General features: G+C 36.7%; 2 protein-coding genes and 1 long non-coding RNA gene across 4 annotated transcripts in view; all 3 read left to right on the top strand.

Moving 5' to 3' along the window:
* Positions 1 to 2118, top strand: part of LOC125254386 — a 94991-nt gene extending 92873 nt beyond the window's left edge. Inside the window, exon 4 of the mRNA XM_048168987.1 lies at positions 1663 to 2118. Within this exon, the coding sequence (XP_048024944.1) occupies positions 1663 to 1817 (155 nt within the window). The 3' untranslated portion in view covers positions 1818 to 2118. The remainder of the gene's footprint in view (positions 1 to 1662) is intronic.
* A 1682-nt stretch (positions 2119 to 3800) lies between these two features.
* On the top strand, positions 3801 to 5826 carry LOC125254690. The gene is made up of 3 exons (XR_007181721.1): positions 3801 to 3849; positions 4724 to 4792; positions 5301 to 5826. It is a non-coding gene; the product is annotated as an uncharacterized LOC125254690 (long non-coding RNA).
* Positions 5827 to 7930: 2104 nt separating this feature from the next.
* Positions 7931 to 21879, top strand: LOC125254461. Of its 2 annotated transcripts, none has more exons than XM_048169078.1 (4): positions 7931 to 8518; positions 19389 to 19715; positions 20941 to 21159; positions 21510 to 21879. In XM_048169078.1, exons 2-4 carry the CDS (start codon positions 19415 to 19417, stop codon positions 21662 to 21664), a joined length of 675 nt encoding a protein of 224 aa, XP_048025035.1. In that variant the 5' UTR covers positions 7931 to 8518; positions 19389 to 19414; the 3' UTR covers positions 21665 to 21879. The 2 variants fall into 2 exon arrangements, with proteins under 2 accessions (XP_048025035.1, XP_048025034.1); XM_048169077.1 differs by lacking the exon at positions 7931 to 8518 and adding an exon at positions 13064 to 13284.
* The last annotated feature ends 3503 nt before the right edge of the window (positions 21880 to 25382 follow it).

The following is a 25382-nucleotide window of genomic DNA, read 5'->3' as shown; positions in this document are numbered from 1 at the left end:
CAGTTTAAGACATTAAATTTTAGAATCACATAATACAAGACACTTTCTTTTTAAAATCTACAAGAGATTTTATTTATTCTAACACAAACTAATCTAACACAAACACACGCACATACACACACACATACATTCATACACGTTGCAGTAAGAAGGAAATGAGAGAGAAAGAGTTTTGAAAGAGAGAGAGAGAGAGAGAGAGAGAGAGAGAGTGATCTGATTAACAGAATTCCTATCAATGCATTTCAAAGACCCGAACGAACCATGAATCATTAATTTAAATGCACCAGTTCAGTTTTCATCTGGAGGTACTTGCTTGCGTTGACTTAAAGGTGAATTTCCCTCGTCGTGCAGAGAAGGGTTTCCCAAGTCGATGATTGGTCCACGTCAGGTCCGTGTGGAACAATGAAAGGAAATTTGTCGCTGGAGTTGAAGCGGCAAAAGTCGTTGGTTGAACTTTGCGGCGAAACTTAGGACACAAGACTTTCAGCGGTAAAGGAATATTAAGTAAAAGAAAAGAAAAGTGAGTGAAGGTTGGATGGCTTGAATGAGCGGCTTGCCTGTTCTCCTTGTTACTCCATTGTTCTTGGTGCTTGTCTTGGCTTCTTTTCCCAGAACTAACCAACTCCTCCTTCACTATCTTGCAATATGATCATTTAAACTTAGTTGTTTGTCACACCTCTGAGGAGTCTTGGCCAATCAGACATTGTCCTGTTTCAAGAGGGCCTTCCTCTGCTCCCAATAAAACATAAGTGTTACATCCCGGTCTGTCTCTGCTTTAGCAGAGTGCCATTTTAACATAATTTCTATTAACTGGAATATGATACATTTTAAACAGATTTCATTCAAGCCATGATTTAAGAAAGATGAAAAGAAATAAATCAAGTCCAAATAAGGCATACTTTCAGTCATTCAGTCAAGAGTTAACACATTTACATGAATTGTGAGTGTTCTAAAGCATAACTTTTTACAGGTAGTACTTGTGGACACATAATGCAAAATGTATGTAGTTAAAAGATGTTTGATAAGTCCATTAAAATTGTTGGAACAATTTTGAAGCAGTTTTATTTGTAGAACAGTCTCTTTGGCTTTCCTGTGAAGTAAGGAAACAAAAGGGGTCTGCATTGTCTCTCTGTTTCTTTGCTCTGGTGATCAAAGGATCTATCTTCTTGGGTGACCCTTTGGTATGTCACTTCTTCTGCTATCAGGAAGCATAGGGTCGTAAAAGCCATCAGCATTGGTTCTCTCTGTAGACGAGCCGGAGCCGAAACCTTGATTCTGAATTAGAAATATGTTTTGAAAGAATCATCTGAATGATTCATTTGTCTGGTTCGTCCACAGTTCCTACAAGGATCAGAGAAACATTGGAAAATGTAAAACTAGTTGTGAAATAAAAATATGACTGTTGTTAGACATAACTTTCTGTATTTTGTATGTGCTGATAAGTCTAACACTGTATTCACTCCAAACAATATGTTACTGTTTAGTGCAGCAGTGGCAGATTAAGACTCTTCACCTCCATCCCTTTTCAACAAGCAATAAAATACTGATTATATAATGTTGTTGAATGAGAAGTTCTATTAATATTAATTATGTAATAATAATACATTTATTTTCTTAGCTTTGCTGTTTGTTCTAATGAGTGTTTCTCTGTGTTCTTTACAGAATCAGGTCTGAGCCCATGGCTGATAGGTGTGCTGGTGCTGCTGGGTGTTGCAGTAGTTGCAGCAGCAGCTGTGATTTTTTACAAGAATTTTTACAAGAAATGTAAAGCAGAACAAAATGGCAAGTATTACCTACAGTCAACACAGATTGTGTAAAAGTAGCCTTTAAACATGTTTTTCTTATTCTTTATTTTTATTAATACCCAGTTGTTTCTTTTTACTGAAACCTTTTACTGAATATAATGTAATATTATTGCAGTGTTCATCAGTGCAGGGGTTTTTGGTTAAATGCCTGAAATGAGGTCTGTGGTGAACACAAGCTCAAGATATTTTCACGTTTTATTCTATGATATAAAATACATCAATAATATCCTCTTGTGATTTTTTTAAAATCTTTGACTTGTCTTGAACAAGGCGGTTGCTAACAAGTGGGACAACAGAGAATGTTGAGGACATTAAACATCATCAGCCTAAAGACTTATATATAGTTGCCAGAAGCTTAGACGTTGACATTGAAGTCATGTGACTGTGGTGTAGTTTGTTTACGTTTAGCTTTTACTACTGCATATTGTATTTGTTCTTCAAAATTCTTAAACATTGTGTGTATTTCAAAAGCCAATTAAAAACTCTTATTAGGTTTTTGTTGAGGGAACCAGGGTGATGCGAACACAGGTTGTTTATTTTGTTTAAAGTCCATAATTGTTCATTTAGTTCTGCTCTTCAGAAGCTACTAAAGATCCTTACAGTACATGTTTCCCAGAAGACAAAATAAGTCAAATTTACCCTGATATTCAAATATAAAGTTATCCCCTCCTTTAAAGTTGCCATCGAACATTTTTTTACAAGATGTAATATAAGTCTAAGGTGTCCCCTGAATGTGTCTGTGAAGTTTCAGCTCAAAATACCCCATAGATTTTTTTTATAAATTTTTTTAACTGCCTATTTTGGGGCATCATTAAATATGAGCCGATTTAGGCTGCGGCCCCTTTAAATCCTTGCGCTCCCCGCCCCCGGAGCTTGCGCTTGCCTTGAACAGCATAAACAAAGTTCACACAGCTAATGTAACCCTCAAAATGGATCTTTATGAAGTGTTCGTCATGCAGCATGTCTAATCGCGTAAGTATGATATTTATTTGGATGTATTACATTTGATTCTGAATGAATTTGAGGCTATGCTCCGTGGCTAACGGCTAATGCTACACTGTTGGAGAGATTTATAAAGAATGAAGTTGTGTTTATGCATTATACAGACTGCAAGTGTTTAAAAATGAAAATAGCGACGGCTCTTGTCTCCGTGAATACAGTAAGAAACGATGGTAACTTTAACCACATTTAACAGTACATTAGCAACATGCTAACGAAACATTTAGAAAGACAATTTACAAATATCACTAAAAATATCACGTTATCATGGATCATGTCAGTTATTATCGCTTCATCTGCCATTTTTTCGCTATTGTTCTTGCTTGCTTACCTAGTCTGATGATTCAGCTGTGCACAGATCCAGACGTTAATACTGCCTGCCCTTGTCTAATGCCTTGAACATGAGCTGGAATATGCAAATATTGGGGGTGTACATATTAATGATCCCGACTGTTACGTAACAGTCGGTGTTATGTTGAGATTCGCCTGTTCTTCAGAGGTCTTTTAAACAAATGAGATTTATATAAGAAGGAGGAAACAATGGTGTTTGAGACTCACTGTATGTCATTTCCATGTACTGAACTCTTGTTATTTAACTATGCCAAGGTAAACTCAATTTTCAATTCGATGGCACCTTTAATGCATTGTTTCCTTCTGGAGCATTCTTTTCTTTTTAATGATCCCTCTTAACTCATTAAAATAATTAACATTTTGCAGATTCTGCAAGGTGTATAAAACTTTTGACCTCAACTGTACATCCAGGCAGTTATTATGACAAAATAAACCTGGACTGAGAACACAAAGTAAATAATTAGACAGAATATTAATTTGAGTTGAAATATTTTATTAGCTCATTGAACACAAAGCTTCAGTGAATAAAAATAGTTAGCAAGAACTACATTAATGAAACTGACTTGACTTGATCAGAAAGCTTTGTAAAAATAGGAGATTTGTGGTGAGAAATATGATTTTTACTTTTTTTTTTTTTTGCCAGAAGCAGAGCCAGGAACCATGGACAAGATGATACCTCTCTAACCTCTCAAAGGTAAGCTGTTGTACCACAGTGTGTGAATAAGCAAACATGATCACATTAGTTCAAATATAACAACTTTCTATGCCCAAGTGTTACTAGTTATGATGTTTGTAATCAAAAGATAGTAAATATACAAAGCCCACGACTGAAAGGAAATTGGATAAAAGTCACATGAAATTGAATTTGCTTTGATTTAATTTAATTTGAACGTGCTACAGGTGTACTCGAGTCTAGGGATAAAGAGGGAAGTGTGAAAGGGAGAGGGTTTTCCACACTCATCTCTGAGCATTCCTCCAATCAGATTCATATTTGGTGTTTTGCACATCTTTTGAATCTTGTACTGACAGACAGGCAGTGTTGTGGAAAGTGCATCTCTGTTTTCACTGCTTAATGATATAGTAGTTTTTTAAGAGAGTCATTCAAGCACATACAGAAGTGGTGAAGAGAGTCAGGACAAGCATCACAGACGACTGTGTCCAATAGCGCCAACTAGGTGGTGGGCTAAGGATCAGGCACTAAATAAAGTGTTTGGGTGCTTCAGGAATCCTCAGAGAGGTTGTTTTTTTGAAGTGCTTCTGACTTTAGACACTATTGTCGATGACAGTACACAAAAGCAATCTGTGAGGGTCAAAGCAAAGGGATTCATAGAAGGCCTTTTGAAGTATGAGACAGTGTTCACTGCTCAACTCTCTATATCAATAGAGCAGTATCAATCTGCTCATCTCTACTTCACATTGTGTATTAAAATCTTTTAGTGCAGCTAGCCATGGATTATCCCTTACATAACTGACATCTGAATGCCATGACTGGACAATCAGACTGGATTACTATAATAGGAGATGTGTGGTGAGAAATATGATTTTTACACTTTATAAATTTAATTTAGTGCCAGAAGCAGAGCCAGGACCCAGTTGTATCGTGCAAGTGACTGAACCTCTCCCTGTGGAAGACACAGGTAAGCTGTTGTACCGCAGTGTGTGAATAAGCAAACATGATTAAAATGAATGTGTGTGTGACACAGACCAGCTAAATATGTCATGGATGTTTTGGCACAAACATTAAACAAATGTACTGAAAACATTTGAAAGTGATGCAGAATAATAAGTGGCCTGCATGTGTCCATTTATGAATCCAGCAGTATCAATCTGTTCATCTCTACTTCACATTGTTCATTAAAATATTTTAGTGCAGCTAGCCATGGATTATCCCTTACATGACTGACATCTGAATGTCATGACTGGACAATCAGAATCAGTTTCAGATTCTATTTAAAGAAATCAGAACAAGAAGAATTAATTATTAGTATTATCAGATATCAGTTTTTTTTTTTAGTACCTTGCTTCTGAAGCCCACTCTGATCTAAAAAAAGAAAGTTAATGGGATGATTATACTATATCCACCTAACATTGTAGGGAAAAGATACTTTCCATATTTGTTCTAATAGTGTATTTGTATGATTGCAGAGGTTTAAGAGAGGGAGAGTGGAACAGTCTCCAGGATAATCAACAGCCGTCCAGATGAGAGGAGATCTTCCAGGATTAATGAAGAACCATGAACACACTTGGATCATTCCTTTTCAAATCAACTAAATTTCAGAAACTTTCCCAGCTCATTTTTTTTTTTTTTTTTTTTGATTTTGTTAGTATTTTTTTCTGAAGAAAGACAAACATAAATGAAGACAAAAGCCAAAATATTAACATTTTCACACATAAGTTTAAAATATTTTAGGTGACTCCTAAGCGTGAATTCTCTTCAGATTATTTTAGAACATTTTTCTAGAACGCTTCATCTTATTATTTCCATGGGGACGCGTCATGCTTGTCATGTGATATAAAACCTAACAGTTGTTTTAACTAATCTTTTTTTTATCAAACTTTACTTAAGGTCCAATAATTTGTTGAACTTACTTAAAGGGATAGTTCACCCAAAAATGAAAAAAAAAAAAAAATGCTATGGAATCAATGGTGCCCCAGAACTGTTCAGTTTTCCACATTCTTCAAAATATCTTCCTTTGTGTTCAACAGAACAAAGAAATGTATACAGGTTTGAAACAACCTGAGGGAGAGTAAATGATGAGAGAATTTTAATTTTTGGGTGAACTATCTCAATTTAGTGATCTGTACTGTTTGCAAGCTATGCTTTGTTATTTAGAAAACCCAAGGTAACATTACTTGACTGGATTGAGTACCAATTTGTCAAGCAAAAGCAAAAGCAAAAAAAAAAAAAAAAAAAAAAAAAGGGGGGGGGGGGGGGGGGATCATTCATGTTGATTTCCTAGAATTTTTCTCAGCATTTTAGTGATTAATGTTTCCACTGGTTGTGCACTTGGAACTTCACTTATATATACAGTATATATATATATATATATATATATATATATATATACACTCTAAAAAATGCTGGGTTGTTTCAACCCAAATTTGGGTCAAATATGGACAAACCCAACCGTTGGGTTAAATGCATTAAAAAATGTAACCCAATGGTTGGGTTTGTCCATTTTTGACCCAAACTTGGGTTGAAACAACCCAGCATTTTTTAGAATATATATATATATATATTAATATATATATTATAACTCTCTTCTAATTGATTCCAATTAATTTCCAAACAGGAAATTACAGTTATTTGTGGTTTCAAAGGAAGAGACATACCAAATAGATTGCTTTTAAAAAGTGACCTAATTAGGCACTAAACCAATAACTAATTTAGACTTTGTGTAGAATTTTAGTTTATTAGATAATAGATACTATCATAAACAACATACTATTATGAAACATCAAACTTTTAAGGGGGTTGATTCGTCTAGTTGAGAGAGTGTCTTGCAGTCAACGTTGCTTGAGTCACACACAGACATCAACATTCAGCATGGAAAACACAACAATCGTTAAGTTTTTTTTTTTTTTTTTTTTTTTTAATAAGACCATTACAATTTTAAATTATAAAATTGTAAAATAAAGCCACAAACAGTGAAAGGCAATTACTTTATTCATGCGACAATGCATTCTGGGAATACACTTCCTCAGATCACAGAGAGGATTAAGTTAACAAAACTTAACTTCATACAATTAAGTTAAGCTTACTTAATTGAATTAAGGCAATGAGTTTGCTTAATTGAATTAAGTAAACTGAGCAAATGTGTTTATACGGTGTACCATAGCACTGTATGACAGATCAAATATATCACTTGTATTCCGTTTTTCTGGAGCGACACCTTCCTGTAGAGCTCCAATGAACACACTTAATCAGCATCTTCAGGAAATTCTCAGGCAGGTGTGTTAGTGTTGTTTGGAACTAAACTTTGCTTGAAGCTGGTCCTCCTTTGGGGATGATTGGACACTCCTGATTCTGACTTAGTGAAAAAGAAATCTGTGTCTAGAATGTTTGGAACTACCTGATCTTGTAACTTATGAGGGGGGTTACAGTGTATCTATGTACAGTGTATGTACAATATATGTATATATGTGTGTATGTGTAAGTATATATTGTATATACAAAGTATAAACTATTTTTCTAAGTATGGGCACAAATGTGCTCTTTCCATTTGTTTCTGCCCTCTAGTGGACATATTGTGAAATCAAATATTTAAATATTCATATTTGCTGATCGATATAAGGGCAATCTTCAGAGAGCAGACCGAGACTGAACAAACAGCAGGGTTTACCAATACATTTCCATGACTTTTGAGGCTTTTTCAATATTTATGACCTAATGTTCCATTAAAGACTGTGTATTAAAAAAAAAAAAAAAAAAAAGATTTATCATTGCATATCTTAAATAAAATTAATGACTATTAATTCGTTTTGAGCATTTGTTTGCTGTTTGTTTTACTAACATGTACAAGCTTGTGGGGGGATTTTCTACATTTAGATGAATATGGAAATAAATTAAAAAAAAACTTTGCAATGAATATATATCAGAACCTTAAAGGTGCAGTCCGCAACTTTTTTTGTGTTAAAAATTTACAAAAATGATATAATGAGAATATACAACATGAATCCATTTTCCAAACCGTGTTTTTGTCTTATCCTGAATCATCATGGTACACTTATAATAAGTGTTTATATTCTGACTGTTTCAGACTGGACTGGTAGGACTCGCCAGTCGCGGCAGAGTATCACAGTAACTCCGTGACTCACCATAGACATACATGGAGAAAAGTAGCTCTGGCTAGAATGTTCTTCCACAAGACGCTTGCAGTTCTGTTTATTAACCGCTAGAGGGCCAAAAATCACGGACAGCAGCTTTAAGGGGCCATTCATCGCACAGAATATATTTTTTTATTCTTATTTTATATTTGTATTGCATTACACAGAATTCTAAAAACACAAGTCAGTCTTATTACTGGGAGACACCAGCCTCTGCAGCTCTACCATTGGAGGAACCGTAAACGGTCAACTTAGATCAACAACACAATGTGTTGGAAACTTAGAACTCTTTAAAGTCAGCATGAAACTAAGTTATGATAGTCTTTTCTTCCCTATTCTGTTCTGATGTATATCCCATGAAAAAAAAAAAAAACTTCTCAAACAAAGAAAAACATGGGGTGGGACTTGATTTTGTCCATTTGGAACTGATTGGATGGTTCTGTTTTTCTATTAAGGGATCTCATGTGACTGACAGGTTGCCCCGCCCTCACGCCAGTAAACATCATCAGAGAAGAGAAGTCACTGCAAGAGGAAGGGTAAGATATTTTGATTAAAGATTACAAAAGACACATGAATGTAAAATAATAATAAGCACAGATATATAAAAAAATGTAAACTTTGATTTCATGGTGACTTTAAACAGTGACAATGTTATGCTACTTTATTAGATAAAGATTTCATCTGTTTTTACCTGATTCAGTGTAACTTGAACTAAGCAGAGCCTTTTCAGTATAAGTCCTGGTGAAAACTGTTAACTTTCACCAGTTCACCTTTGATGAGGTCCACTGGATCAGTTCCTTTGCTCAGTCCACTCAGCCTTCAGCAAAAACACTCTCTCTGAATGACTGGGTTGGTTATTTTTTCCGCTCAGGCCAGAACATTACAGCTGCTGATGGAGTATTTTATCCATCCTATAGAAAACAATTGTAGAATTAGTTTTCTTACTATAAAAGCTAAAAGTGTTTTGAGGCTTCTTGGCATATATGTGACTATAAGGGTCAGATAGGTTTACTTGGCCACTGAGCATATTTTGTTGGTAATTTTCCACCAGACAACAGGTGGCTGTGAAATGAACAAGACCATTGTTAAGTGCGTCATATGAAGGCTTCTCGCCTCTGGGGAGTATTGGCTGGCTTGATACTATGTTTAATTTGGCCCATGGGAAAAGGGCAGGCAAGACAGGGCAATCCGATCATCGTGTAAACGATTGGCTGATGTTTTTAAGGCCCTACCTCGTGCACAGATGATGTATATTAATATTATTCCTTTCAGTGCACCTAATAAATAGTGTTTTATCAGTTAGTAAAGACAGTTTCAAGTAATATTGCAAAAATGTATTAAAAAAACATCCTCTTTAGCACCTTTAATGCAACGCTGAAACTATAGTTCTCAGTTGAGCATGTCTGGGAAACTCATGAATATTCACTTATGCGCCGCCCATGCACGTAAACAGAAAATCTCTTAATTTAGGATTAAAATCCTTTAAAACTTCTGTTTGACTGCCTCAGAGACATTAAAGATTGGATGGCCATACATTTTTTACATTTCAGTGAGAGTAAGACTGAAATCATGATATCTGGTCCAAACTACTAATAAGGCCTCTAACATTAATTTAGGCCCTTTGCTTCCCTATGTTAAATCCACTGTTAAAAATCTGAGTGTAATAATGGATATGGATTTTAAACTTGACAAACAGATAAACTCTGTAGTCAGGTCAAGTTTTTATCAGTTAAGGCTTACATTTTACATTTACATTTAGTCATTTAGCAGACGCTTTTCTCCAAATGAGAGTAGTAGAAGCAATAAGTAGTGCTGTGTTAAGTCACAGTTTTGTCAGTAAAGTGTTTGTAGTAAGGAGTTTTTTTTTTTTTTTTTTTTTTGTAAATACACAAATATGGAAAAAGAATAGAAATCGAAAAAAAAGAAGATCAAGATAGATAAAAAAGTAAGTGCTATTACTGGGTCAAGTGTTGACAAATGAGGGCTTTTATCTAAAGTTAAGCCTTTTTTGTCATTTAATGATTTCGAAAGGCTTATACATGTTTTTATTTCATCTCGTTCAGAGTCTAGACTATTGTAATGCCCTCTATGTTGGTGTCAACCAGGCCTCTCTCTCTCTCCCATGCTTGCAGTTAGTGCAGAATGCTGCATGGTCTTCTTCCCACATATCTAGATGCAGATGACTCATGAGAACCTAATAATAGCATATTGTTTAAAAGAGGTACGTGTCTTCCAACTTGGCTTGATTGAGATATTTCTCCAGGTTAGATCTGGTTCTTCATGTCCTCACAATTTTCAAATGGTTAGAAACATTTGGGATATTGTAAGTACTCAAGTGAACAAAATATATAACACTGGCCTAGTGGTTTTTGGATATTTTGGAGTCGTTCGTCTTTGCGTTCATTAGCCCTGAGCCCCGCGAAGGCTTAACACGGCACTGACCGTCTCGATTAACTATAGACCCTTTATGTAACCCACTTTTAGCCAAAATAATCTTTCATTTGATTACATGTCATTTTTGACAAAATAACTTGCGAGATGTATGATATTCCATCATGTAAGCAAAGTCAACAGTGATTACAAGGTGTTTGGTTTCATAACTTTGACATGTTCTATGCGTAAGGCTGTGCGTAGCCATGATTTAGCTCAGTCAGACTGCCTATTTGCAGCCCACCTATAGTCAATCCTGATTTATTGTAGTTTCTGGACAGGAAATGCATGAGATGGTTGATATCCCATCATGTTTGCAATGTCAATGATATATCTATGCAAGTGTCATTTCATGACATGGTCTATGTAGTCACAATTTAGCTCTGAATTGGATACGGAAGTCCACCTCACCGTCCCTGGAATGCGTTTTGGCAGAAGATTGATGTGCCTTCTGTCACGCCTCATAAACCAGCTCTCTCGGCACTCTACTGTGCCTGACCTTTGCCTCATTCCTTTAGAGCCAGCGCATCATAGCCGGTCACGTGTACAGTTATCCCGTTCTGTTCTTCTGTCAGGTTTTGTTTCTTTAGAGTAAAACTACTTTAATGCAGTGGAGATCATTACTTTAATAGCATTAATAAATAGGTCATATTTTCCACAGCTCATACAAGAATTTGTTCTAATATGTCAGCTGAGTGTTTTACTGGCATGAGTGACAAATGTCTTAAAGTCATGAATTTACAAATACATTTATTGGATAGGCTTTAATATCCATTAATGTCAGGTTTTCTGGAAGGAAGGATCTAAAAGCAGGCAGATGCTCAGTTAAACTCAAAGCCATATACTGGGGCGAGCTGAAGAGATGCAGATCTGTAGACAGGTGTGGTCAAGTCTGCGAATCAGTGGTAGAGACAGACAAAGATGTATTATCCTGAATTCTGGCGAAAACAAGATTCTTTTATCTGTGCAAACACAGCAATGGGCAGAGGAGAGCATAGACAGACCACAGACGGCGTCCTCTCACTTTATACTTCACACAATAATTATTTCCACTACAAAATTATATCAAATAATCAGAATCCCCTTATCATGAAGAGGAATATTTGAACAACCTCCACACAGAAATGACCCATTTCCATGCCCAGGGAAATGTGTTGCTGTTTGGAGACTTCAATGCAAGAACAGAGTCTGAAACTGATAACATAGATCCGACGGGCATGTCTTTGGGCCAAAACCCCATGAGTTTTACAAAAATCTCCCACCAAGAAACAACCTTGACCAATAATCTTGGCAAAAGACAATACATCATACCCAACACAGCAAGTTTTCTACACTCCAAATGTCTTCAAACTTTTCCACCTTCTTCATAGATAGATAAAATATAAAACCATGCTTTACTCTTGCTTTTATAAGCCCTTTAAAACACAATCTTCTACTAATAGGGGAGTGTGGGGTGATTTGTGCCAGGGGGGAAATAGTTCCACCCATTGTTACTGGAAAACCATAGAAGAAAACCATGCTAGTTTTTCAAACTTGTGGGTCCGGGGTGATTTGCGCCAGAGGGCCTGGGTTAAGTTGTGCCAGTGGCACAACTCACCCCCACGTATGATTATTTTCAGCATATTATTAATTTGTAATTGTACATTGTACTCTTACATTTTAGCAGTTAAACTATGTGACATTCTTGATTTTAGGCCAAAACTCATCATGCTGATGAAAAGCATGAAATGTCCAATGTTATGCAAAATGCATGAAAACAACTAATATTGTGTGAAAACTGAATGGAGATTATTGAATTATCATAAGATTTGTGAGTGATTTAGAGCACAGCAGAACTCGGTCAGATAAAGGCTTATTAATGAAAGTTCCTGTCAAAAAATGAATTCTTGAATGAATCTTACTGATATGTCACATACGCGGTGTATTCTTATATGTTACATAATTGACAGACAGCGTTCTGTGTATGTTAACAGGCATCTATTGCCAAAGCCTTTTTGCCTGAAATGATTCACAAGTAGCATATATTGTGTTTTTAAGTTTTTTGTGTTTTCCCAGAAACTACAAAATATGACTTATTCCAACAGTTTAATAGGGTGACAATATCTAAATAAACCTTAAATGAGTAATTTTGTATTGAATTTGTCTTGCTTTCATATAGCATTACAGTTCATAACATTAAAATGTTCTGTTTTACTTCAGAAATGACTGGCACAATTTACCCCAACGTATTCTCCCCAAAGGCACAACTTACTCCGCACCAGGGGCAAGTTGTGCCACGAGACCACTTTTTTCCCAAAAGCTATATTTCTGAAACAATTTATATCAGATCCAAAGTTATTGTTCTCAGGGATGCACCACATCCTGAAATATATGTACATTCTTAAGATAAAGGCACTACTGCCATGGCCTCACTTTTTACAACATTTAAAGCCAAAAATATACACAGTCATTGTAAACATCTCACTGACAAAAGAGAAGAAAATAAAGTATCCAATAAACAAACCGAAACCATGTCATGCACAAGGTTATGAACACACTTCCCGCTGCTGAAGGAAAGAGAGGGGGGGTGTGGGCACATATGCTCACATGATCTGACTGGAGATGCTTTGGTGAGAGTGGAGGAAGTCTGGGAGGCGGGGGTTGTGTGAAGGTCACGTCTCCAGAAACTCAGGCTCTTCTGCTCAGTCATCAGTCTGTTACAAGTGTGTCTCATAGCAGGTCATGTGCAGTTATCCCGTTCAAGTGGATCATCTCGACTCGACTGTGTCAGTTTGTGTTCTTATGAGAAAAACTACTTTAGCGCAGTGGAGATTGTTTCTAACAATGGAGAGCAAATCAAACTTTTGTCTCTGGATACTAGTCCTCAGTAATGGTAAGTGTTATCACCTCACAGTTATCACCTTAGGTTCAGGCCGCTTTGAATCTGACTTAAACATCAGAACTTAACTTTTCAGATATAAATGATTTACATCATTAAAAAAGAGTAAAGAGTTTTTGCATCTTTGAGCTCATTATGATCTCTTAATGATGACACGTGCCTCTGAGTGACCGGGGTAGAGCAATAGCACACAAAAACTAGATAAACTATTAAAATGGTGTCATTTTTCTTTAGAATAGGTCTGTTTATGCATTTAATGTGTTTATTTTATGTGTTCATTAAAATCCCCTGGGGCAAGAGTTTTGAGGTTTATCTAATTTTGTGTCTCTGGAAATTTTTCTGGTATTTGTAAATGAGGAATCTGTGGACACATTAATGTTTTTAGATACGGGGCACCCTACTGAATAAAAATACTGTGTGCAGATTAACTGATGTGGTCACCTTTACTTTACCAGCTGTTTCTTCATGTTTCTTCAGGCAGTCAGAGACAGAAAGTCTCTCTCTCAAATTCAAATTTGCTTTATTGGCATGACTGTAAATAATACAATATTGCCAAAGCTTGGAATACACATATATATAAAACAATATTAAAAACACATCAATATAATAGAATCAAATATTATCAAATATTAAAGCACTATCAAATATTATAACTTAAACTTAAATTAACAATGTAACAAAGTAGAACATGATTGAACATTTGAAACCAGTGTTTTAATATATACACACCAAACATTGTAACAGCCTAAACTATTTCCATGCATCACATTATTGTGCATTGTGCCCTTTAAGACAGTGTTTCCCAAACTTTTTTTCTGGGGACCCACATTTTAAATTCGATAAATCCTTGTGACCCAATAAACATTAGGCCCATATAGTTCATATATCACAAAGAGAATTTATGCATTAACAAAATATGTATGACCATTTTTAAGGTCAGTTAAGCTTCCACTTAACTATTTAAAAGAGATACAGATATTTGACAAAGCACAATTATTTTTTATTTACCTGTTGTTGACAATAAGTAAAATGCAGAGGTGAAATGAGAAAGGAAGAGTTGACAGGGCATCTCATGGTTTTCATATTCTCATCATTACAGTGTACACAATTTATACTTAATGAGACAAAGTGCAAAATAGGGCAGTTAATCATTTATTTTTCTTCCTATCATCAATAAAACCAGACAGAATCAATGCATGCCTTTCATATAACATTCAATGCTATAAAAACCATATTTCAGAAAGTAGTCTTTATATGGCCTTGGTCTTGTTTTTCTTTTCTTATTTGGAGGCTGTTCTCCCAAATCCTCAGAAGTAACGTTACCTGCTCCGGTGTCTGTTCGAAAGCATCCACTGGTTCCACGTTCCTCACATTCTTCATCATTATGGCGTTTTTCACTTGAAGTAGCTTTGCTAACATTAGCTAGTTTATTTTCAAGCTGGCCTCCCTCGGGGACGGTATTTTGGCTGTTGGCAGTGTTAGCCTGGTCTTTAGCTGTTTTTTTTTTCTTAATTAGCCAAGCATCCATTTTTATGGCTGGTTGCCGAGTGCAGAGCGCAGCTAAAGAACAAAAAAAAACAAAAAAAAAAACGGAAGAAAACGACGAGCTCCCTCGTGCGGCTAATTGGTGAACTACACATATAAATTTTTAATCAAGAGTATATAGCACACTGAAAAATAGTGCTCGACTTGGCGACCCATACAAAATCTCCCGCGACCCACTTGTGGGTCGGGACCCCGCCTTTGGGAATGACTGCTTTAAGAGACTGATCACTTCACTCAATGTGGTAGATGATAAACGTGCTGTCCCATCTTGTTATAATTTTTGCTTTACTTTTATTTTTAACGCTAAGAAAGAGTCAATCTCTCATGTATGAGAAGAGCGCATTCCTGTGTACCTGCCATTAAACGTGTGAAGTAGCCTACAGACTTTTCGCCTTCAAGCTCTTGCATTCCTTTAGCATTATCTGGGCCAAAGCGCTACAACATAATAAGGGTCACTATGGTAGAGTAGGTAAAAACACTGAGGTCAGACACAACACACATTCGCCTGTGACACATAATTTTGGAAGATAAAAAGGAGAGATCCAAAAAGAGTCTTGAAGAGATCAAGACACCGACATCCTTCAGTGAACACACACCTCTTGCTCTCTGGGGAAAACAGCTCTTTCTAATTGCAGGACTCTGTGTACGGCTTATGTTGGATGTCTGTCTCATAGTGTAGCTCTGATCACTCAGTGGACCCCAACCTCAGTTCCATGCAGCACAATGGGTTCTTCGAGCTTTATCTTTGAGAGCATTCACTTTTTTTTACATAATTTGACACAATTTCTTGAACAGTTAAGATTTGTATGTATGATACGTATATTTGATTAATGCATGCAGGTGTGGGGGAAGTGTGGAGGGCAGGGATATGTGAAGTCAGGTCACCACAGTTGAAGGAAGAGTCAGTCAGTTTGGTCATCTCAGTTCATTTTTCCCATTCAGCTAGATATATCAACACTGACAGTTTTGTTCATCAAGGATAAAACCCCTTTTGTGCAGAGATCTTAATCTCTATCTATGCCCTGCCTGTGAAAGCAGGCCTAAATATATGAGAAGTCCTTGAGAGTCTTTTCCACGGGTTGGTGGCACGAGCCACCAGGTGACAGTATGATGTCATGGATACACTCTCTTTAGACCAAGGGTCCGCTCCAGACTCCGCTCCAGTCCCCGAGTCCACTTGTGGGGGAAATTTTGAGTTTCTGTATAAAATGTATGATTTTACTGATATGCCTATGGTTAAATGATTTAGTTCTTCTCAGACGGCATGCTCAGCTGTAATAGTCTCCACACTTGTGGCCCTTAGGCCTTTTAGTGGAGTAAGAGGGGATGTCCTGGAAATCAGAGATGGTTCCAGCCCCTGAGTTTGCTCCTGTGTCTTATCCAGCCCCCAAATCCGCTTCAGTGATGGCTGCAGTCCCCGAGTCCCCTCCAGTCCCACACCACCATGGCCCCCCGAACTGCTGGTACCATCCTGGAGGCATCCTACCAGTCCACACCTGCCCACGGCCTCCAAGGTGCCCGCCCCCCTCCCTGGTTGGACTCTTTCTGCCGCAAGGTCACGCTTTCCGGGAGGGGGGAGTAATGTCACATGTATGTCTGTTTTTGCACCTTGTTTTGTTAAGCCGAGTTCAGACTGCATGATTTTCAAAGTAGTCGGGTCATTGTTCTTTTCACACTGCATGACTATCTTGGCCAGCATTCAGTCGCTGCTGTGTTCAAACTGCACGATGGATCGGCGACAGAAGGTTTCACACTGCATGACTTTACAATAGGAAGAATCGCCGACAACTCTGTCTGGCACGCAAACTACGTTTCACAATCAAACACACGCGAGATGTGACAAGGAAACAACGCGATATCACACGTGCAAGACCGGAGTTATTATTATTATTAAAAACGGTAGCCCGCAAGAAGCTTGCAATACAAATTGCCTGTGCGCTGATTTGCAGCGAAAACAAGAAAAAGAAAAGAAGAATATGGAGGAGGAAATGGTTGGGGAGACTGTGGATTGTGTGTTCTGCAACGAGAGTTGGAGGTAAATAAATAACTTTTCAATGTGCTGCTGTTGTGGATGGTCAAGCTAATGTTTGTGCTTTGTTTCTGTTTGATAGAATTGTAATGTTTATCTGAAACGAAGCCATGCTTGCTGATATTTTGGTCTATAACTCCTCCCCGAACTCCCCGCTGCTCTGTATCTTGCTCTCTCATTGGCTGTCGGTCATCGCCGATGTAGTTTTCAGTCAGAACACTTTTCACACAGCAGGATTTTGAATCGCCGACAGGTCCAGATATTTAGCATGCCAAATATCTCATGGGCGTCGGCGACTCGTCGGCGATTCTCTCAGATCTCGTCTTTGCTCATTCACACTGCGTGATTGTCACTCGCGTGAACGAGCACCGATTTGCCTGTGATTTCGGGCATTTGTCAGCGATTTCTCAAAACCTGTCGGCGAGCCAAAATCGGGGCTAAAATTGTGCAGTCTGAACTCAGCTTTAGTCACATGTTCTCTTTTGTTCAGTTTCCCGCCACTTGTTTGTATCCATGGTTACCCTCATTAGTTCATTTGTACCAGCTGTGTCTTGTTAATTAGTCTTGTTTGCGCCTGTTTCCTTTTAAACTTACTTATATAAGCACTCCATTTCAGTTTAGTCTTCGTCCTGTAAGTTACATGGTGTTTGTAGTTGTTATTTTCTGGTGTTTTTCCTGTTCTTTGAAGATATTTCCATCATCATGCCTTGAATACTACAACCAGCCACCGTGACAATATAGGCCTACTGGGGCGAGCTGAAGAGTTGCAGATCTGTAGATAAGACGGGAGTGGATCAAGCCTTAGAATCAGTGGTAGACAGACCCAGATGCGTTCACACGGCAGAAACAGTGGAAACAAGATTCTTTTAACTACTAAAAATACAGCAATAATGGGAAGAGGAGAGGAGGTAGAGATGCAGTGTAGTGAGCAGCACATTCCAGGGCAGGGACGTGCACAGACATTTTGGGGGGCAGGGCCTTAAGTGGAAAAGAGGGCATTTCTCATATTTATTTAAAAAATAAATAAAATAAATATATTAAGACAACTTTGACTTCCCTTACACTCACACAATTGTTTTATACTCCACAGATTTCTACATAATAATTAGTTGACACAGAGACCATGGTCTTCTTTAGTATTCATTCGGTTTATCACAAGAGAAGCAACTATTTTCAAGTATCTATATATATTTAGGATAAATGACTAGTATAAGGGATAAGGGACATAGTTTCACTAATAATTTATTTTACACAAATCAATAAATCGTTTTAATTCTTTTGGTGTTATTGGAATACTTCTTTCATGAAGTGGACAATTTTAAGATTGTGGTCCATTTTTGCTTAAATATCTTTTACATCAGAAAGAAAAATTTTAACCCTAACCCTACACATTTAGATGGAGTTTGTTTTAAGCCTACTACCCTCCGTCTGTTTACATCTGTAGATTTCTTCTAAATTAACCAAAACAAGCTAATCTGCATATTTAATTTTTTTTTCCCTGAACTGTTATTAATACATTATATATTATAACAAATGCCTGCAGAGGGCGCCAAAAGCCTGCAGATTTTTGTTGTTACACAGCACAGCACGATCAAATCCATGATCAAAGCCAACCACCATGATTACAAATATATTATTAGTTAAATAATAATATTCGCCCACTTCTTTGTGATAGAAATGCTACAGCTACTGTAATTTCTTCAACAAGAATATGTGGACATCAAACATGCAAAGACAGAGCGAGGGTTTAAACTTTTATTGATGTATTATCCTGTGTAAGCGTAGATTTAAGAACATCATTATGTAACTAATGCTGTATTATTATTTTTAAATAGTTTTCATAAACTCTGCATCCTTAGAAAACTGTCTAATAATGGACAGTTTGGATGGATGCGCATCCATGGAATGCTTCTCTTCTGGTATTTTTATATTTTATTTTCTAAGTTGCTTTTCTGTTATATGTTTGATCTGAGGTGAAGTAGCCTATCGTAGCTTTCAGTGGGCAATGTCTATAAAGGTCATGAGAAATTCTATTCAAACTCACATTAAATTCTTTTTCCATTAAATAAAGCTCATAATCAGCACCTGAGATTATCATTGTCATACTTTGTATATTGGTCCAGCCGAAATCCCGCAGAAATAGAAACTGTTTGTAAAATAGAATATAGTTGCGAATCGCCATTGTGACTGGATAGTAGAAACAACTCTGAATAAAATAAATGTAATTTAATTCAACATTAAGTTTTTGCTTTTGGTAGTACTTTCAGTTTAAAAAAAATAATGAAAGATAATTCTCAGGATTCAAAAAATGAACTTTATTGTTGATTATGTGAGGCCAATATAATACAGTGGCATTGTCATAATCCACTCTTCTGTTTCACATTGAAAATGCTTACATCTGAAAATAAATACAGTTTTACATTTGAAAGCTCATTCACTGTCTTTAGTTTGCTAATGTGAAACATCAGACCCTTAAACACATCACATGGGTTTAATGTCAGCTTTTATTGATTGTGTTTTCCAGCTGTGTTTGGTGTTGGGACCGCAGGAATGGAGGGACCGTCTGTAACCCTACACGCTGATGGACAATATAAACAAATAACGTGGATGTTTAGACATGAGAAGTGGATTATAGCCAGTTGTAATATACGTGACACCCCACTGTGTGAGATTACACTGGGGACAGATGAACTGATTAACAACTCATTCAGAGACAGACTACAGACAGACGATCATGATGGATCTCTCACCATCAAGAACATCAGCGATGAACATGCTGGACTGTACACACTACAGATCTTCAACAAATCGAATAAAAAAGATGAGAAGAAATTCAATGTTAGCATCTCTCGTGAGTAAATTCTTCATTCATTTATTCAAATCTTTCTTTGTTCATCTTTTTTTCTAAATAGTTGTTTGCATGCATTCCCTTTAAAAGTTAATGTCGAAGTGAGTTCCTGTACATATATGGATAGACTAGCTGTCCATAAAAATTAATTTATTGAAAAAGTACAACAACCTCTATTAAAGTTACTTTGAAATGTGCGGCAAACTCCACCCTGGGACGGTCCTGGTAGTGCTGGTCCCATTGGCCTGATATTCCAGTAACTGTTGCTACTCAGAGATAAAAATTTGTCAAAAAGTTTAAAACCTCATCCATGACTGATAAAGATCAGCTTTGTATTTCCCATTCAATAATGTAACTCTCTGCTTAACCACTATAGTATCATTGGAGAAATTAAAGGGATAGTTCACCCAGTAATGAAAATACTGTCATCATTTATTTAGAAGAATGTCAGTAACCAAACAGATCTCATCTCCCATTAGTATTTATTTTTCCTACTATGGTAGTCAATGGGGCGTGAGATCTGTTTGGTTACTGACATTCCTCCAAATATCTTCCTTTGCATTCAGCAGAACAAAGAAATTTACACAGGTTTGGAACAACTTGAGTAAATGATGACAGAATTTTCATTTTTGGGTGAACTGTGCAGATAGTCATTAACTTTGTCACACACACGTCATTCAAAGTCAAACCACATCTTGAAGGTATAAATAACTTCTGATAATTAACCATTTGAGATTGAATTCATGTTGGATTATTGCAGTTTATGTCCACATGTCTGTCAGTTTAATGTTGAAAGAGAGTGAGTGAGATGTAAATAGCAAAACATTTAATACATGTTTTGTGCTAGAAAAGTTAAAAGACCAACAGTAACATCCAGTGATTCGAACTACTAGACTTTTTTCTCAAATATGGCCATTTTGAATTGAAAATATGCATTTACGTGATTCATGTAATTCCTGAGTGTGACGAGACACTTTTAAGTTTTCGACATGTTAGGCATACAAATAAAAGTAGCCTGCATGTGTGTATATTTTAATGCAAATTAATATATATATTATTTGCAAATTGTTCAGAAATTATTATTTTCCAAGTAGAATTTGTCCTAGAATTTCCTTCACTATTTCTTTAAAGACATGGTTATGGCCTTGCTGCATAAATATACCTGTCTGCTTTATTTCATTTTGATCTTCCTCTCAATAATATATCTTTTCATTCTTTTCATCTCCAGCTCCCAAGACTGTCAACGACTCAAAATGCTCAGAATGTGTCCGGCAGTGTTCAGTGGAGAATGCGACACGGGTGACTCTCTCCTGGAACATCAGCAGCACTGCTCCATTTCTGGAGGTGGAATATCAGGATACCAATGGAAACAGCTGTGAGGTGAACAGTTCAGTCACTGACCTGACTAAACAAGACTGTCAGTGCATGAGTCCAAGATCAGATTCAGGTATGGAGCAAAAATTACCTGCTTAAATATAAGGATCAGAGAAACATTGGAAAGTGCAAAACTGGTTGTGAAATATCTCAAATATGACTGTTGTTAGACATAACTGTCTATATTTTGTATGTGCTGATAAGTCTAACACTGTATTCACTCCAAACAATATGTTACTGTTTAGTGCAGCAGTGGCAGATTAAGACTCTTAACTTCCATCCCTTTTCAACCAGCAATAAAATAATTATTATATAATGTTGTTAAATGAGAAGTTCTATTAATATTAATTATGTAATAATAATACATTTATTTTCTTAGCTTTGCTGTTTGTTCTAATGAGTGTTTCTCTGTGTTCTTTACAGAATCAGGTCTGAGCCCATGGCTGATAGGTGTGCTGGTGCTGCTGGGTGTTGCAGTAGTTGCAGCAGCAGCTGTGATTTTTTACAAGAATTTTTACAAGAAATGTAAAGCAGAACAAAATGGCAAGTATTACCTACAGTCAACACAGATTGTGTAAAAGTAGCCTTTAAACATGTTTTTCTTATTCTTTATTTTTATTAATACCCAGGTTTTGTTTTTTACTGAAACCTTTTACTGAATATAATGTAATATTATTACAGTGCTCGTCAATGCAGGGGTTTTTGGTTAAATGCCTGAAATGAGGTCTGTTTGTGAACATAAGCTCAAGAAATTTTCACGCTTTATTCTATGATATAAAATACATCAATACCCTATACCCTAAATATTTTATTAGCTCATTGAACACAAAGCTTCAGTGAATAAAAATAGTTAGCAAGAACTACATTAATGAAACTGACTTGACTTGATCAGAAAGCATTGTAAAAATAGGAGATTTGTGGTGAGAAATCTGATTTTTACTTTTATTTTTTTTTGCCAGAAGCAGAGGCAAGAACACCTGAAGAGATTGAACCTCTCAAAGGTAAGCTGTTGTACCGCAGTGTGTGAATAAGCAAACATGATCACATTAGTTCAAATATAACAACTTTCTATGCCCAAGTGTTACTAGTTATGATGTTTGTAATCAAAAGATAGTAAATATACAAAGCCCACGACTGAAAGGAAATTGGATAAGTCACATGAAATAAGACCATTTGGAAATTTTAATTTGCTTTGATTTAATTTAATTTGAATGTGCTACAGGTGCACTTGAGTCTAGGGATAAAGAGGGAAGTGTGAAATGGAGAGCAGGGACAGTCTACTCAGTATCAATCTTCTCATCCCTACTTCACATTGTTCATTAAAATCATTTCACGAGTTCGTTTCCTCATAAAATCTTTAAGATAATAAGGTTAAGTGTATATGGCTTGCTGTCCGCTGTGGAGGGGCTTGAGGAAGCAGCTTCAACTCGAGCTTGGATATACCCCCCAGGGACTATAGTGCCTAGAAGAGGAGTATGATAGATGAGATGCCTAAATTAAGTGGTGGAGTTGGGGAGGTGGAGGGATATCGAAACAACTGATGCCAGAGCAGGGTGAGTAGCTGCTTATATGCTCTGGTCGTTAATTGAAAGATTAGGGTTCCCTCCTCTTGAGATTATGTTTAAATTTCACTAATTGAAAGATTAGATGGGTTCACTCCTCCCGAAAATACGTTGTGAACTTCACTTAGTGCAGCTAGCCATGGATTATCCCTTACATAACTGACATCTGAATGTCGTGACCAGACAATCAGAATCAGTTTCAGATTCTACTTTAAGAAAGCTGTACTAGACGAATAAAACTGAGCATGATCAGATATCAGTTTTTTTTCACAACCTTGCTTCTGAACTCCACTCTGGTCTAATAAGGAGGAAATCAACTGGATGATTATACTATATCATCCTAACATCGTAGGGAAGATACTTTCTATATTTGTTCTAATAGTCTAACTGTATGTTTGCAGAGTGTGCTTATCGTTATGAGAAGGAGAACGGAACAGTCTCCAGCGTCAAGAGTCACCCAGATGAGAAGAGATCTTCCAGGATTAATGGAGAACTATGACAAACCTATGACATGTGTTAGAACACTGTGTCAGAGATAAACTCTTAATATATGCATTCATTTAGGTTTTGAGGATTTGCAAGGAAGAGGTGAGGATAGGGTTGCCAACTTCAGGAAATGAAAATAAGGGACAATCATTGTTTTTTATAAGAAAATAAGGGAACGAATAAGGCACACACTCACAATATTTGTACTGTAAAATACAAATAATGATAAATAATGATGAAAGCCAAAAACATTAACTTTTTCACACGCAAGTTTAAAGTATTATAGCTGACTCATAAGCATAAGGCGAACATTATTTTAGAACTTTTTTTAGAACATTTCACCTTATTATTTCCATGCTTGTCATGTCACAATGCAGCTACAATAGCGCTGTATGACAGATGTATCGCTTTTATTCCGTTTTTCCTTTTTTTTTTACTTAGAAGGGCTGAGGTTATTATGTGAGTATCGGTGACCATAAGTCTGAGTGGACATCCATGACATGAGTCCCTCAAGTTTCAATTCTTGCACCGTTCCTGTTCAACCTATATATGCTGCCACTGATCCATATAATGAGAAAGAAACAAATTGCATATCACAGCTATGCAAATGACACCCAGATTTACCTAGTCCTATCACCTAATGACTACAGCCCCATCTTATTTTGCCCTCTGATCTCTATTCATATTTATATTGATCAATGACCTACCAGTTTTAACTACTTTCAACTGAAAGCAGTTGGGAACACTGATTTTTTGCTTGTTTGTTTGAATCAAATATTGTTCAACTTAATATAATATATTTTATATTAATATATTTTTGCCTGCTCAGTTTTGTTTGCCTGGTTGCATATATTGTAAATACTGATTTTTTGGGGGAAAGTAGGGAGTCTGACGCCATTTTTGTTTATTGTAAACTGTTTGATCTTTGTTTTTTGGTTAGGGAGTTAGGTTTGTAAATTGTATTTTTATTTTATTTTGAGTTAGGGTTTAGGAAGGAGGTTTAAAACAATGAAGTTTTGTTTGTTATTTTGGCCCAGTCAGCTCCTGAATCACAAATTTAAAGTCAATATATTTACCATTGTTCAAATTAACTACATTTCTCAGAGTCTTTCATGTTGCAACATTTGTCAGGGTTCTGCCCTGGCAACATTATCTGTGTTGTCTTTGTTATATGTCTCCATGTTTGTGTTGTGTGCCGGCTCTGTCTTTATTTGTGTTTGCCATGTGCTCCTCTTGTCCCGCCTCCTTGTTTGTGGTTCACCATGCTCCCTTGTTTAGTCCTGTCTAGTCGTCGTTTTACTAATTGTGCTCACCTGGTCCTCATGTGCTCTGGTCCCTTTATATTGTGCCTCCTTCCCTCATGTCTTTCTTTTGTGGTGTCCCCCTGTTTGCACTTCTGGGGCCTGTTTCAGAACGGAGGTTAAGTGATTGTTTCAGGGTAAGTCAACTCAGAGTTCATGTTTTAACTCAGAGTTGGTTGAACCTCCTTACTGAAACGGGCCCCTGGAGTTACACTTAATCTAGCTCTCATTCTTGTTTGATCTTATTACTAGTACTAGTGTAGTTTTTTGTTTTTCTCTTGTTTTGCTTAGTTTCTGCTCTTGTGCTTTCTAGTCTAGTTTATTTTTGTTTTAGTTTTATTTCTGCTTAATATTTTCTCCTTTTAGTTTTTTTCCCCCCATAAAGTGGTAGTCCTGCTTTATTGCTTGCTATCCCAGTTTCTTATTTCTAGGCTCTTGGTTTTTGTTTTTACTTTATTTTCTTTTGCTTCTTCATTGACATTCCTTGGTTTTTTTTTTTTTTTTTTTTTTTTTTTTTGTTTACATTTGTTTCTTTAGTCATTCTCATCAGTTTATTGTATGTTTCTTGTGTGTTCCTGCCATGTATCCTGAGTTTGGCCACTGACTGCACTGCCTGGCAGCAGGACCTTAACAGCAGTAAGTGTCAAGCCTCTGGTTCTGTCATCACCAACTTGGACTGTGACAGTGGTCATCCCTCCTGCCTGTCTTCGTGCCGTCTCCCCTTCCCCACCATTTGAACTGTTTCATGCCTCACCCTCCTTGCTGTTCTTGTCTTCAGCCCTGTTAATAAATACACCCCTTATCTGCTCATTTGCGTCTGGGTCCTCCCTCTCTGAAACTTGACACCATTTCCCAGAACGCATACCTTGAGGCTAAGGTCCAAAAACTAAAAATCAATTGAGGTATCTTGGTGTGATTTTCGAGTCAGACCTGAGTTTCAGTAGTCA

Source organism: Megalobrama amblycephala, linkage group LG19, assembly GCF_018812025.1.
Source record: "Megalobrama amblycephala isolate DHTTF-2021 linkage group LG19, ASM1881202v1, whole genome shotgun sequence".
Lineage (NCBI taxonomy): Eukaryota > Metazoa > Chordata > Actinopteri > Cypriniformes > Xenocyprididae > Megalobrama > Megalobrama amblycephala.
The sequence above is the reverse complement of the archived record's forward strand: the minus strand, read 5'-3'. Positions and strand labels throughout refer to the sequence as shown.

What these genes read in the sequence shown, in the direction of transcription:
- LOC125254461 (XM_048169077.1), top strand. Translation starts at nt 13,134, where the DNA reads ATGTGCAGTTATCCCGTTCAAGTGGATCATCTCGACTCGACTGTGTCA. An exon ending in ATTCAATGTTAGCATCTCTC is followed by an intron (nt 19,716 to 20,940) that starts GTGAGTAAATTC and finishes TTTCATCTCCAG; the next exon opens with CTCCCAAGACTGTCAACGAC. An exon ending in GAGTCCAAGATCAGATTCAG is followed by an intron (nt 21,160 to 21,509) that starts GTATGGAGCAAA and finishes TGTTCTTTACAG; the next exon opens with AATCAGGTCTGAGCCCATGG.